The sequence below is a fragment of the Macrobrachium nipponense genome, chromosome 3, assembly GCF_015104395.2.
Source record: "Macrobrachium nipponense isolate FS-2020 chromosome 3, ASM1510439v2, whole genome shotgun sequence".
In the NCBI taxonomy this organism is placed as follows: domain Eukaryota; kingdom Metazoa; phylum Arthropoda; class Malacostraca; order Decapoda; family Palaemonidae; genus Macrobrachium; species Macrobrachium nipponense.
In genome coordinates, this window is record NC_087202.1 from 31,903,642 (window position 1) to 31,918,777 (window position 15,136).

Genomic DNA, 15,136 nt, shown 5'->3' on the forward strand with positions numbered 1-15,136 from the left:
TCACCTGACCTACCAGGTAGCGTGTGCCGTGAGTTTTGAATTCTGTCGGGACGACGGAGTCTATAGCTAAGTATATATCTGCCAGGTAAGTATGTATAAAACTTTATTGTATCTTAACAATATCATTTTTCGTCCTCCGAGGCGTCCTCCCCGCGCAAGGGGTGGAGTGCTCGGAGAGACTCGCGTCCGCTGAAAAGGACGTTTCGTTGTGAGGACGCTTCACGTCCTGTCTCGCCAGTTTCGTTGCTCTCTTCTCCGGATGCGTATGACGCCTTTCCGCCTCAGAAGAGAGGTAGGATGTCATCCGGCAAGGACGCTGTGAGAAGGAAGGAGGCGTCCCCTCGCCCCTCGTCTTCTCGCAGGATCAGCCCTGCCCCCTCTGTTCGTTCTTCTCCCACGAAGAATATTCTTTTGTCCCTTCAGGACCAGTTGTCAGCGCTAATGGCTCAGAGGACTCGCCCAGCAGCAGTCGAGCCTAAGCGGAGGAAGGACCTTAGGCTGCCTGTCAAGAGGACGAAGCAGTCTCCTTCTCTTTCTCCTCGTTCGTCTCTTTCTCTGATTGCGTCTCCTTCGGCGAATTGCCAATCTCGTTCGCCTGCTAAGAAAGCGGGTCGCCAGGACGCTTTCGTTCCCTCTAAACGTCATGGGCAGGCTGCTCGCTGTGACGCTCGAGAGGACGCTCAGAACGCTTTTGAGTACGCTCAGGACGCTTTTGAGGATGCTCAGCAGGACGCTTTCCAGGACGCTTCGGAGGACGCCGAGCAGGAAGAAGACGTACACCAGGACGCTCGGAAGGACACTCGTAGTGACGTGTCTCCTTATAAAGAGATAGTTAAGACTAGCAAAGTCACGCTTCTCTTAGTAGTAAGGCGGCCTTGGGCGCCGTCAAGGACGCTCATCGTCGTCAAGACGCTCTGCCTCCTTCGAGCTGTAAGGTTTGCCGCAAGGAAGGCAGCCTAGATGAAGCTTCTGCTGTTAAGCAACGGGGGTCTTTGATCAAGGCCAGACCCGCTGGACGTACGCCCTCTCCGGAGGGGCGGTCTCCTATTCCTATTAGGGAAGAAGAATTGAGTAGTCCTGCTGACTCGGTAGAAAAGGAACCTTCTTCTGCGTCTTCAGTATCGGATTACAAGGTTCTTGTGCGGCTGTTGCGCTCGTCCTTCGGGGACAAGTTTCAGCCTGCAGCTCCCAAGTCTCCTCCCTCGCAGTTTTCGTCTTCCAAGTCATGTAAGACCCCAGAGTTTGTCGAAATGAAGACTTCGCTCTCCACCAAGAGGGCCTTCAAGAAACTCCAGGACTGGATGGAACGAAGGAAGGATCAGGGCAAGTCAACTTTCGCCCTTCCTCCCTCTAGACTCAGCGGAAAAGGGGGTATTTGGTATGAGACCAAAGGAGACGTGGGTGTGAGGATCCCTTCTTCAGCACAAGGAGATTTCTCTAGCTTAGTGGATTCTCAGAGGAGGTCCCTCTTATCCACTGCCAAGGTGTCGTGGACCCCTACGGAGACAGACCATCATTTGAAAGGACTGCTACGGACTCTTGAGTTTTCAACTTCTTAGACTGGTGCTTGGGAGTTCTAGATCTACAATCTAGAAGCCCGGATTCTTTCAGTTTGGGGGAGCTGTCCAGCGTGCTATCGTGCATGGACAAGGCCATCAGGGATGGTTCGGAGGAGCTTGTCTCTCATTTTGGGCCTGCCTTCCTGAAGAAGAGAGCTTTGCTGTGTAACTTCACAGCTAGATCTGTTACACCCGCTCAGAAAGCGGAACTGCTCTTTTCTCCTCTTACGAGCCATCTCTTCCCCCAGACTTTGGTCAAGGACCTGGCAAGTAGCTTGCAGGAAAAAGCGACACAGGACCTTTTAGCCCAGTCCTCGAGACGTCCGGCAGTTCCTTCCACTTCATCTTTTGTGCGACCTCCGAATAAGGTTAAACCCTTTCGTGGGGCTCCTCCCTCGAGAGCAGCTCCTCGAGGGAGAGGGCTTGCAAGAGGAAGAGCTTCCTTTAAACCCAAGCCATCAAAGTGAAAGTTATGTCCTTCAGACACCAGTCGGAGCCAGAATGAAGTCTTTTGCGGGAGCATGGAGAGAGAGAGATACGGACCCTTGGTCCCTCAAGATCGTGGAGCAGGGGTACAAGATCCCCTTTTTGGATCCTCCTCCTCTTTCCACGACTCCCAGAGACCTTTCTCCGTCATATCAGGGAGAAAAGAAACGAGTTTTGTTCGATCTTTTACAACAGATGATCGAGAAAAGAGTGGTGGAACAAGTCGCGGACCTGGGGTCTCCAGGTTTTTACAACAGGATTTTCCTAGTACCAAAGCAGTCGTCGGGTTGGCGTCCAGTCCTAGATGTAAGCAGGCTCAATCTTTTTGTAGAAAAGATCAAATTCAAGATGGAGACGCCTCAGTCTGTTCTGGGAGCCTTGAGACCGGGCGACTGGATGGTGTCCTTAGACCTGCAGGACGCGTACTTTCACGTTCCGATCCGCCCTCTTTCAAGAAAATACCTAAGATTCGTTTTAGGCAACAAAGTGTGGCAGTTCAGAGCCCTTTGTTTCGGCCTGACCACGGCTCCGATGGTTTTCACCATCATCATGAAGAATGTGGCGAGGTGGCTACACTCTTCAGGGATAAGAGTTTCCCTTTACCTCGACGATTGGCTTATCAGAGCGTCGTCGAGAGAAAAGTGTCTGAAGGACCTTCAGTTAACGTTAGCCTTAGCGAAGTCCCTGGGACTTCTTGTCAACCTCGAAAAGTCGCATCTGACCCCGACACAGTCCATCGTGTGTCTGGGGATTCAGATGGATTCAGTGGCTTTTCGAGCGTTTCCGTCCCAGGAACGTCAGCGGCTAGGCTTAGAGAAAATCTCAGCCTTCTTGGGGAAAGAAACTTGCTCGGCGAGGGAATGGATGAGTCTGCTGGGCACCATTTCCTCACTGGAAAGGTTTGTTTCCTTGGGAAGACTGCACCTCAGGCCTCTCCAGTTTTTCCTGCCGGAGAATTGGAAGCCAAGGACGATCTCAATGCGATCTTGAAGATCTCAGAGTCGATAAAGAGCCATCTAAGATGGTGGCTCGATCCTCAGAAGCTACAGGAGGGCTTATCCCTAAGTCTTCTGAGCCCCGACCTAGTGTTGTTTTCAGACGCTTCCATTGCGGGCTGGGGAGCAACACTAGGAGGGGAAGAAGTGTCAGGCTCCTGGAGAGGGGAACAGGCAGTCTGGCACATCAATGTCAAAGAACTTGCAGCGATCTTCCTGTCTCTGCAGTTCTTCGAAGAAAGATTGACGAACAAAATCGTTCAAGTCAATTCAGACAACACCACAGCCCTCGCGTATTTGAAGAATCAGGGAGGAAACACACTCCGGACTTTGTTTCACCTAGCGAAGGAGATTCTGCTGTGGGCAAAGGTGAAGAAAATCCGATCCTGACAAGATCATAGCAGGAGTGCAGAACGTCAGGGCGGACCTTCTCAGTCGTCAGGACCAAATCCTGCCGACGGAATGGATCTTACACAAAGACGTGTGTCAAGATCTTTGGAAGTTGTGGGGACGTCCTCTGGTCGACTTATTCGCGACATCGAGGACGAAGAGGCTTCCTCTGTATTGCTCCCCGGTCCTAGATCCAGGAGCAATCGCTGTGGACGCATTGCTATGGAGTTGGACGGGCCTAGACCTGTATGCCTTCCCACCATTCAAGATCATGGGGGAAGTCATGAGGAAGTTTGCGGCTTCGGAAGGGACGAGGTTGACCCTGATCGCCCCGATGTGGCCAGCGAGAGAATGGTTCACGGAGGTCATGTCTTTCCTTGTAGACTTCCCAAGGACGTTGCCCTGGAGGAAAGATCTACTCAAACAGCCTCACTTCGAAAGGTACCACCAAAACCTCTCCGCTCTGGGTCTGACTGCGTTCAGACTATCGAAAAGTTGGCCAGAGCGAGAGGTTTTTCGAAAGCAGCTGCAAGAGCAATCGCAAATGCAAGACGAGCATCTACAAGAGCTGTCTATCAATCGAAGTGGGCTTCCTTCAGGGCATGGTGTAAAAAGGAGGGAGTTTCCTCTTCCACGACCTCTGTGAACCAGATAGCCGATTTTCTGCTTTTTCTTAGGAACGTGCAGAAATTAGCAGTCCCGACCATTAAGGGATACAAGAGCATGTTGTCAGCAGTTTTTAGGCACAGAGGCCTGGACCTTTCTGACAACAAGGATCTTTGTGATCTCTTGAAATCTTTTGAGACCTCGAAGATTCCTCAAGCGAGACCGCCTTCATGGAACCTTGACGTAGTTCTTAGGTTTTTGATGTCAAGTCCGTTTGAACCTCTTCAATCAGCGTCTCTTCGGAACTTGACAAGGAAGGCTCTTTTCCTAACTTCTCTGGCGACGGCGAAGAGAGTTAGTGAAATCCAAGCTTTTAGTCATCTAGTGGGCTTCAAAGGAGACAACGCTGTCTGCTCTTTGAGTCCAACTTTCTTGGCAAAGAATGAAAACCTGTCTAACCCTTGGCCGAAAAGCTTTGAAATTAAGGGTATGTCAAGTCTGGTGGGCCAAGAACCAGAGAGAGTCCTGTGCCCTGTCAGGGCTCTCAAGTTCTATGTTCATAGAACGAAAGAGGTAAGTAGGTCCCTCAGGTAATCTCTGGTGCTCTGTGAAGAGACCGGAATTACCTTTAAGAATGCTGTGGCTTTCTTCCTGAGGGACGTCATCAAAGAGGCTCATTCATCTTGCCAGAAGACTGATTTGAGCCTCTTACGATTGAAAGCTCACGAAGTCAGAGCTGTCGCTACCTCTCTTGCCTTCCAAAAGAACATGTCAATCAAGGACATTCTTGATGGCACCTTTTGGAGGAGCAATTCTGTTTTCGCCTCACATTACTTAAGGGATGTGAGAAACGATTTTATGACAACTGCAATTCTCTTGGGCCATACGTTTCTGCAGACACAGTCTTGGGGGCTGGAGGTAGCTCTTTCCCTATCCCTTAGTTAGGTTTTAGGTTAGTTTTTTAATTGTTGTGTTTTTGGTTTTTGGTGAGTCTTGTGTGAAGATCTCCCATCTCTTAGTCTAGTGTTCAGGGGGTCTTTGGCTGGTCAGGTGGTGGTCAGTTGCTTCATAGCCCTCATATGTATGGTTCGATGGTCTTGTCACGTTGAGGTCACGTCCCCGTTGACGAGCATCCAGAAGCGCACCAGCACTACAGGTCTCCACCTGGCTGGCAAACTCAGATTAAGCAGAAGCAGGCTTAAGTGACAGTAATCACAGAGTCTACTTTGCTAACAGGTGAGGAACCAAGGTGTATCATCATACTTAATTTAGTTTCCTACAAATCCTATTCTGTCTCTTCCCACCATCCGAAGGTGGGATTCAGCTATATATATATCTGTCAGGTAAGTTGCATGAACAAAATGTTATTGTTATAATACAATTAAGTTTGTTCATACTTACCTGGCAGATATATATAATTAGAGTGCCCACCCTCCTCCCCTCAGGAGACAGGGGCATTGATAAAATATGAATAGAAAATGGGAATGGTTCCTGATATCCGCCTCCCAGCGTCGGGAATGGGTACTACCACCTGGCCTCCCACTGCGTGTGCCGCGAGTTTTGAAATTCTGTCGGACGTCAGAAAATACAGCTATATATATATCTGCCAGGTAAGTATGAACAAACTTAATTGTATTATAACAATAACATTTTACTTTAAAAAATTGTGAATTTTAAGTGTTTTTATTTATAGGGGTTTCAACTTTTTGCAGGTTTTAGCTATTTGGCGGGGGGGTTCTGGTACCTATCCCCTGCATATCCATAGGGGGGGGGGACTGAAATCTTAGCATAGCCATTGTTCAGTTAGTAGAAGACTTCGTGTGAATTTACTCTGTGTATTATGTTTTTGTTCAAATTATGTCTGCAGACACCTGAGTTTTGGTACTAGCTCAATGGTCATAACATATTTCCATTTGAGTCATTTTATGTATATTTTTCTTTTTATTTCTTTAGGAACATGTTTTATGGTAGCTTCAATTTAAACGTGTGAAATAACAATCCAGGATCATGAGGTTGCTTGTGCTTGTGATGCCATGGAATATCTTTTAGTGATAAGGGTATTACGTATTTGTGACTGAAGATGTCATAATATTAGTCTTGAGATGAGTTGAAAGCATTTAAGACCTCTTACTCTGGGAATTGTAGTTCTCAGTCTGTGCTAGTGTTTGTTTACTCTGATCAGTTTTTTGTGGTAGTGCAGGATAGATAAGGGTAGTAAGAAATTGGATTGATGACAAGAGAGACAGATCCTTTTTACTGATAAGAACAGGTCTTGCCACCATAGAAGTATTTTATTCTGCCAGTAAGGGCATGTATACTCTTAAGAACATATATCCAGTGTTAATAATTTTTTAATTCCATGTTACGGATGTTTAAGTAATTGAATGCTTGTATTTTTTATGTATTTAATTGATTGATTGCTCCTTGGTATTTACATTTCAGAACTACCAGAGTTGGTTGTGAAAGGTGTGTCCAGACTGGTGGTACAGGTTGTACAAAGTTATACCGATAACTCTTCAAAGAGCAAGTTACGAGATGTCATTGTTAAATTGGCCAAGAAGCACCCAGCTTCCATCTCTGCACTTGCTGCTGCTTTTGCATTTCATGCCCAGCCTCATGCAAATGCTCCACATTCCTCGTAAGTATTTTGCAAAGATGTTCTGCTAAAACCTTTATTTTACTGACTAAACTTGAGTTAATTTTTACTTTTTATATAAGTAACCTACCAAGTAATTATATAGCTAATGATTCTAACTCACAGCAGCTAAAAATTGAATTTATACGGTAGCGCTCCTATTGTTTTCTTGTAGGAGACAATACACTGCCCACTTTCAGGGAAGAATTGGTACAAAAAGCTGATAACCTCAATTCGTTTCTGCTGGTCAATGATTGAGCTTCAGCCATTCTAAGCAGCTTGACTTTGAGTTTGGTCACTGGATGGTTCTTTGGCGTCTCCATTTGGTGATGTAATCTTTGTTATTTTTGGTAGCCCTTCACGCTATTTTAGATAGCTCAGGTGTATTTTGACTTGTTTAATTATGAATTATGAACTTACTGATTATGTTGGACACTAACAGTGCTAGTAATAGGTTTTGTAATAAAGGCTGCAAAACTAGAATGATCAAAGCATCATATGACTCCCATACAATCTGCACCAATTGTGGGGGTCAGACTTTATCTATTAATTGGACTTGTTCAGAATGTAAGGACTAAGATCAGTTCAGAATGTAAGGACTAAGATCAGGGGAAATGGAAGACCCTTTTATTTGCACTTTTATTTGCATAATTACAATTATAAAATATCAGAACTAAAACCAACAGCATCCCCTGGTTATATTCATGAGCAATCTGGTGAGAGAGAGAGGCAGTACATCTCTCCTTGAAATCAAGTATACAACTAACTTTATCATGAGGCACCCACTTTATCTGAACCAGTCTAAAAGTTACCAATAGTGAATTTATGGGCTATAGAAGTAATGACACCTCTTTCCCGCTTGATTTCCCCAAATTGATGGTGTGTAATACTGAGTAAATCCGTCAACCACCTGTTATTAGTACTTGTGAATATATCTGTCCATTAACCCTTTAACGCTGATTGGACGTATTAAGCGTCGATATAAATTGTCTGTTGGGTGCCAATTGGACGTATGGTACTTCGATATAAAAAAAGTTTTTTTTTTTAATTCGCGGAAAAATAGTTATAGGCCTACTAGGCAAAAACTTTTGAATACGCGCCTTGTGGGGTGCAGGGAGCTCACGGATCAAGGCTTTGTTTGCTTTACAATCGATACGCAGGCTCGCAAGAGCGAATTTCTTTCTTATTGCACTAAAAAGTATCAGCGACACATCTCAGAAATTATTTCATCACATTGACATAATTTTTGCACCATTTTAAATTAGCCGTTACATGGAGTATTATATATGAAAATGTGCACAATTTCATGTAGAATACAACTAAAAACAACTCATGGTTGTAGCTTTTATCAGTTTTGAAATATTTTCATGTAAATAACGATAAGTGCCAAAATTTCAACCTTCGGTCAACTTTGACTCTACCGAAATGGTTGAAAAACGCAATTGTAAGCTAAAACTCTTATATTCTAGAAATATCCAATCATTTACCTTCATTTTGCAACAAATTGAAAGTCTCTAGCACAATATTTCTATTTATGGTGAATTTATGAAAAAAAAAAAAAAAAACATTTTCCTTACGTCCGCGCGGTAACTCTTCCGAAAAAATCATTGTTGTAATGTTTGCACCATTTTAAATTAGCCGTTACATAAAGTTTTATATATGGAAATGTGCCCAATTTCATGTAGAATACAACTAAAAACAACCCATGATTGTAGCTTTTATCAGTTTTGAAATATTTTCATGTAAATAATGATAAGTGCCAAAATATCAACCTTCGATCAACTTTGACTCAACCGAAATGGTCGAAAAACGCAATTGTAAGCTAAAACTTTTATATTCTAGTAATATTCAATCATTTAGCTTTATTTTGCAACAAATTGGAAGTCGCTAGCACAATATTTTTATTTATGGTGAATTTATGAAAAAAAAAAAACATTTTCCTTACGTCCGCGCGGTAACTCTTCCGAAAAAAATCCAAAATTTTTGTGTGCGATTGTCGTAATGTTTGCACCATTTTAAATTAGCCATTAAATAAAGTTTTATATATGAAAATGTGCGCAATTTTGTGTAGAATAAAACTAAAAACAAACCATGGTTGTAGCTTTCATCAGTTTTGAATTATTTTCATATAAATAACGATAAGTGCCAAAATATCAACCTTTGGTCAACTTTGACTCGACCGAAATGGTCGAAAAATGCAATTGTAAGCTAAAACTATTACATTATAGTAATATTCAATCATATACCTTTATTTTTAAACAAATTGGAAGTCTCTGACACAATATTTCGATTTATGGTGAATTTATGAAATAAACTTTTTCCTTACGTCCGTCGGTAACTCTTCCGATAAAAAAATAAATTTTTTCGTGCGAGTGTCGTAATGTTTGCAACATTTTAAATTAGCCGTTACATAAAGTTTTATATATGAAATTGCGCAATTTCATGTAGAATACAACAAAAAACAACCTATGGTTGTAGCTTTTATCAGTTTTGAAATACGTATTTTCATACAAATAACAATAAATAGAAAAAATTCGTCCTTCGGTCAACTTTAACTCAACCGAAATGGTCGAAAACTGCAATTGTAAGCTACAACACTTACAGTCTTGTAATATTCAATCAATTACCTTCATTTTGCAACAAACGGGAAGTCTCTAGCACAATATTTCGATTTATGGTGAATTTTTTAAAACAGCTTTTTTTACGTCTGCTCGTTACGAATTCATGCATCCTTTTGTGATATTTTCTCTGTGTTGCCTTGATTGTTTTACAATGTGTTCTATACCAAAATGATTGCAATTTAGTGTACAATACAGTGGAAAAAAACCAAATCGTTAGCTGTAACCGTTTTGCTCACAGCGCGATTTGAATACAATCATATATGAAAATTTGTTTTCGCACTATCATATATCGCATTATTTATATATGATAATGATATTTTTTTAATTTCTGATGGTTACATACTAAACTTCACGCAATGACAAAAAAGGGAGCTAAAAATGAACTCTTAATCTTGAAAACTAAGCGTGCTATGATTTTTTGAAAAAAACATTTTTTCCGCTTCGGCGCTCACTCGCGAATGCCGCCGGCACACGGGAGACGATTTTTATTACACCCTTTCGGCGTTAAAGGGTTAAGGGTTAAAGCATATTTAGGTAAATTAGAAGGTGATAGAAAGAGGGAAACTGCAATTAGAGCAGAGGCTAAGAATCTAGCTAGTTTGCAGTTCTAAATTGGATGTCTTCTACTTTTTTTGTTTGTACCCCCTTAACCAGTCTCCGACTACTGTAACCTCTCCCTTGTCAGACCCCCAATTTCTGACTCTAATGCCATTGCCAGCCTTGAAGCCCATCTAATGCCATTGCCAGCCTTGAAGCCCATCTAATGCCATTGCCAGCCTTGAAGCCCATGTTGATCAGAAGTTCGGGCTTACAGTTAATACTATGCAGCATTCAAGTGCGTTGGTGAAATTTCTCATGGATAAGATTAATGCTCAAAGTGTTAGTGCAAGTGCTAGTGCAGTGTTTGCGGAGGAGGTGTCTACCTGTCCCGCTGACACTCCTAGATAAGATTCCCTGTCAGACTCCCATTCACCAGGGATGAGGCATACTGGTAGTCCAAGGGAGGTCAGTGGGGTTTGCCCATGGGTAGGTGCCCAGGTGCCCCATCAGCTAATCCTGTTGAAGTCCCAGTGCATGATTTTTCCTCTAGATCTTCTAGTTCTGAGGTGGACTAAAGGCTATGAAGATGCTACTATGAGAGTTCCTGTCCTTTGAAGAGGTGTTTTGTGGACTGTGACCATTTATCTCCGCCTCCCTACAAACGAAGCAAGGAAGTTGAATGCAGCTCTTAACCATCTTGTATTTTCTGGGTAAGCCCAGATTCAGTTTCTCCTGAGCATCGGTGTTTGTTGCCTAAATGCTCTTCTACTTCTAAGAGGCACCCAGCTTCAACTTCCAAGCACCTGTGGGTTTTTTTTTCCCCCTTCGGTTGAACTTATCGTACTTTATTAGGTTTTGACTGAATGCCGCTGAAAAGGCATTTAGTGAGTGGTGCTCAGTAGACATCAGATTAAAGGAAGATTACTTATTTTACCTAACCCTTTAACGCCGATTGGACATATTAAACGTCGATATAAATTTTCTGTTGGGTGCCGATTGGACATATTAAACGTCGATATAAATTGTCTGTTGGGTGCCAATTGGACATATGGTAAGTCGATATAAAAATTTTTTTTTTTAAATTCGCGGAAAAATACTTATAGACCTACCAGGCGAAAACTTTTGAATCATGCTCCTTGGGGGATGCTGGGAGCTCACGGTTCAAGGCGTTGTTTTGTTTACAATCGTTACCCAGGCAGGCAAGCGCGAATTTCTTTCTTCTCACACTAAAAAACATCAGCGACACATCTCGGAAATTATTTCGTCACTGACATAATTTTTGCACCATTTCATATTAGCCGTTACATGGAGTATTATATATGAAAATTTGCACAATTTCATGTAGAATACAACTAAAACAACTCATGGTTGTAGCTTTTATCAGGTTTGAAATATTTTTATATAAATAACGATAAGTGCCAAAATTTCAACCTTCGGTCAACTTTGACTCTGCTTGCCAAAGCACCGAGAGAGCTTCCCCCCCTGGCACAACCCCTGTGCCAACCACACATGGAATGGTACCACCGATCGGTTCAATCCCTGTCTCTTCACGGCTGGCTGTTATCCACCATCTCTTGCGAGCAAGAGACTTTTCTCGCTGAGCAGCAACAGAGATGGCTGAATACCTCAGACAGTCCTCTGCAGCTGTGTACCAGGGGAAGTGGGCCGTCTTCTGTGGTTGGTGTCGTGGACGGGGTCTCTCTCCTCTCAGAGCCACTCTTCAACAGGTAGCGGATTTCCTTGTTTTCCTTCGGCGAGAGAAGCTCCTCTCCGTCTCCACAGTTAAAGGATACAGAGCCACCTTGGCCCTAGTCCTCAAACTGCGGGGAGTGGATATCTCCTCCTCCTTCGAGATCTCCCTCCTCATGAAGAGCTTCGAGAGGTCTTGCCCACCCTGGGAACTCAGGCCCCCGGGGTGGGATGTGACTCTTGTCCTTAGTAGTTTGACTCGAAGACCCTTCGAGCCACTCTGAGAGTCGTCAGACAGGGATCTGATCCTCGACCCTCTTCCTGCTGGCCCTGGCATCGGCGAAGAGAGTGGGGGAACTTCATGGTCTTTCCTTCGATGTTAAGCATTCGAGGGGATGGGGATCTGTGACGCTCGATTTCCTCCCGGATTTCGTGGCGAGACTCGGAACCCTTTGGTCCCTGATGACCGGTTCGAGTCATTCACGATCCCCTCCCTGAAGGACTTTACCGATAACGATGCGAATAAGATGCTGCTTTGTCCTGTGAGGGCGCTACAGTGCTATCTGAAGAGAACTCGGCACCTCAGGCCTGAGTGTCGACGCCTCTTCGTTAGCACCAGTGTTACCAAGAAAGAGGTATCCAAGAACACCTTCTTTCTGGCTTCGTGAGGTGATCAGGAGGGCGTACGCTTTGGATAGGAGTGACGACACCCATAACTAGGTCTGAGTAAATTATGTTTAGCAATTACAAAAGGGATAAGAAAAAAGGAGAACATGGCCAATAAAACAAGAATAACGGGAATAATAAAACAAAGCAAATTCATAGATATATATTGTTGTTTTAAATATTCATTCACATTACGTATCAGAGAATATACTGCTGAAAATAGACCTGGGCTAATCATGTGTGAAAATTGGAAGTCCAGTTAAGGCCCACTAAATGTGTCATGCAAATTATTTTATTGATCAAAGGACAAAATTAGTTTAATTAAACATCGTTATTAAAGAATGTTAATGCCTTAATGTATTATTTATCGGCTGTAGATGAAATGACAACACCCAACTTCAAAAGGCATATGCTGTTATGAAGCTAGAGTTGAGAATAAAATTAGAATTCATGGACCCATCGATATATATTTTCCTTACTTTGCAAAATATTTATCTTTAATACGTTGAATAAGTCTACTCAATAAGTCTACTCAGTTCCAATGTAATTTATTTCAAGTATAGCACCTTAGAAAGGAAATGTTATTTATTGTTAAGTAAATAATCTGGCACCTGCATATGGCAATATTTCCATAACGAACAGTGAATTAAGAAACTACGCCAATTCTTTGTTGGCTGACAGTGCATAGTACTTATATATTCTCCTTGCAACATAAGATCTGTTATCAGTTGTACTGTCCAAGTACAGGTGTATGCCTGTAAGTTAATTCTTCTGGTGTGTGACTGAGACAAACAGTACCTTCTTTTAATTTCCTTGGACAGTCTTGCGGGCCTCCCAAGAGTTTCCGATTTTTATTTTGATACGACTACAGGTATTCTCCTACTTACGATGGGGTTAGGTTTTGAAAAATCATCGTATGTCAAAAAAATCGTATCTCGAATATAGCCTAACCTACACTTGGGTCATCAGTACCATCTTTACATATATGGTAGCGTACCCTACACTACACAGTATACTAATACATATACGGCATAGTAATTATTAGTTTCAGCTACTTCTCTAGGTTCAATTGAATAACATTTAACAAGTTAGCCAAGCGTATACGATGATAGATACCATGGTAAATCGGATTAGATTCGGACCGATATCGGCATAATTGAGCGATACATATCAGGCTGCTGTCGTCTACATATAATTATGGAATAAAAGCATAATGAATATGCATCTTTTCTGTGAATCTTTTAAAAATTATACATTACTCTATCCTATTATATTTTATGCATTCTCATTTTAAGTATTGTATTATAAAATACTAACAAAGCGATCAATGTTTTGGTTTGGAAATCAGTTGATGGCGAATACGAGTTTATTTTGTCATATATCAATTCAGAGCAAATTGTTTTGCTTATAGTTAGTATAAAAGAATATCTAGATACTTTACTTATATGAGACAAGGTCATCTTTTTGTTATAAGACATGTTAATTTTATGTCGAAATATGAATTTAATACGTCTCATTGGGAACTAAATAATTTTTTTTAACGGATTGCTTTGTGGGCATGTTTATTGTGTAAGGAATATTTTGTGATTCCGTTCGCTATTTTCACTTGATGTCTTCTTAGTACGAGCTTTACCATTACGTTATTTATCTTTTATCGGTTTGAAAACAGCAGTAAACTGTATTCTTTCAAGACCTGAAGTTTTGATTAAAATTATTCTCTCTCAACTTTATTTACGGTTGTGTTTGATCGGATAAGTTCATGGGAGTTTATCTTTGTTACCGATGCACAATAACAGTCATTAGCAGCTTGAAAAGTGTTCTCAGCTTCAGCTACAACTTTGTTTAAATTTAATAGTATGTTTCCTTGCCGATCTTTGATCTATACCAAACAAATTTATTACCTAAAAATATATCAGTCCTATTATGCATAATGTCATTTATAACATAACTGCAGTAAGTGTTTACTATCGTACGATGGTTGAAATACAAGCCAAATGAATGTTGTTATCCAATTCGGTTGTACTTGGTAAAACATTGTTTCTCATTCGGTTGTTCATGGCTGTACATATTTACCAAACGAGTAAAACGTTAAAACAAAACTTTGATAATTCCCTTTTGCTGGTTTTGTTTTTAAGTAGAAGATGGGATAAAGTTAGGCTATCGTAATTTGGTCTGTCTCTTCTGCTGCCTGGTTGTACGCTGCTGGGCTGCACCTGTTATGAGCGAAATGTAAAGATATTTTCAGAATATTGTCGTATAAGTATTAATTGCTAACCCTATCGTAAAATCAGATTCGTAAGACGAATTATCATAACTTGCAATTATCATAACTTGAACACTACCTGTAGTGGTATTGTTTTGGCAACAACACTACAGGGTTGGCATTATCACTGAACAAGTCAAGTGACGAGCATAGTACTGCCTTCTCACTGAGATTTTGTTTGTTGTAGCATTGTTTCTCCTCTGTCGAGGGTTAACTTCTAATTCGGATCACTGCCCTGCCATCACAGACTTAAGTCTCTTGTTGGCTCAGGATTCTTGCTTATGGTTGATAATTTGTGCTCCACAGTTGCCATTGCCCATTTACCCATGGTACAACAGAAGTCTGTAAGTCTCCGTCGCAATTGATCCATAGGCCACTGCAATGATTTAGAACGATTTTTTGGACAAACACAGTGGTTTTATGTCTTCCATATTCTTTTTTTCTAATTCGTAAAGTATTCAATTACTAGTTGTTCACTATAAATTGGAGTGAGGTTGGAAAACATAGCCTGATAACTCTGCTGCCAGTGTGAAGAGAAGAGTTCTTACCAGAACCTGTCCCTTCCTGTGACTAAGCATGTATTTTAGTTGATATGAACTTCATGTTTAAGACACTCAGTGTTGTCAAGTGTTTTTTTTTTGCCCCACTTTGAAACAAAGCTAAGGATGTAAAAACAGCCTCTACTT

General features: G+C 41.9%; 1 protein-coding gene across 1 annotated transcript in view; it reads left to right on the forward strand.

The window, feature by feature from the left end:
- LOC135221689 (stalled ribosome sensor GCN1-like) overlaps positions 1 to 15,136 on the forward strand; it is a 339,764-nt gene that overhangs the window by 49,503 nt on the left and 275,125 nt on the right. Inside the window, exon 3 of the mRNA XM_064259421.1 lies at positions 6,479 to 6,674. Coding sequence (XP_064115491.1) covers positions 6,479 to 6,674 — 196 coding nt within the window. The remainder of the gene's footprint in view (positions 1 to 6,478; positions 6,675 to 15,136) is intronic.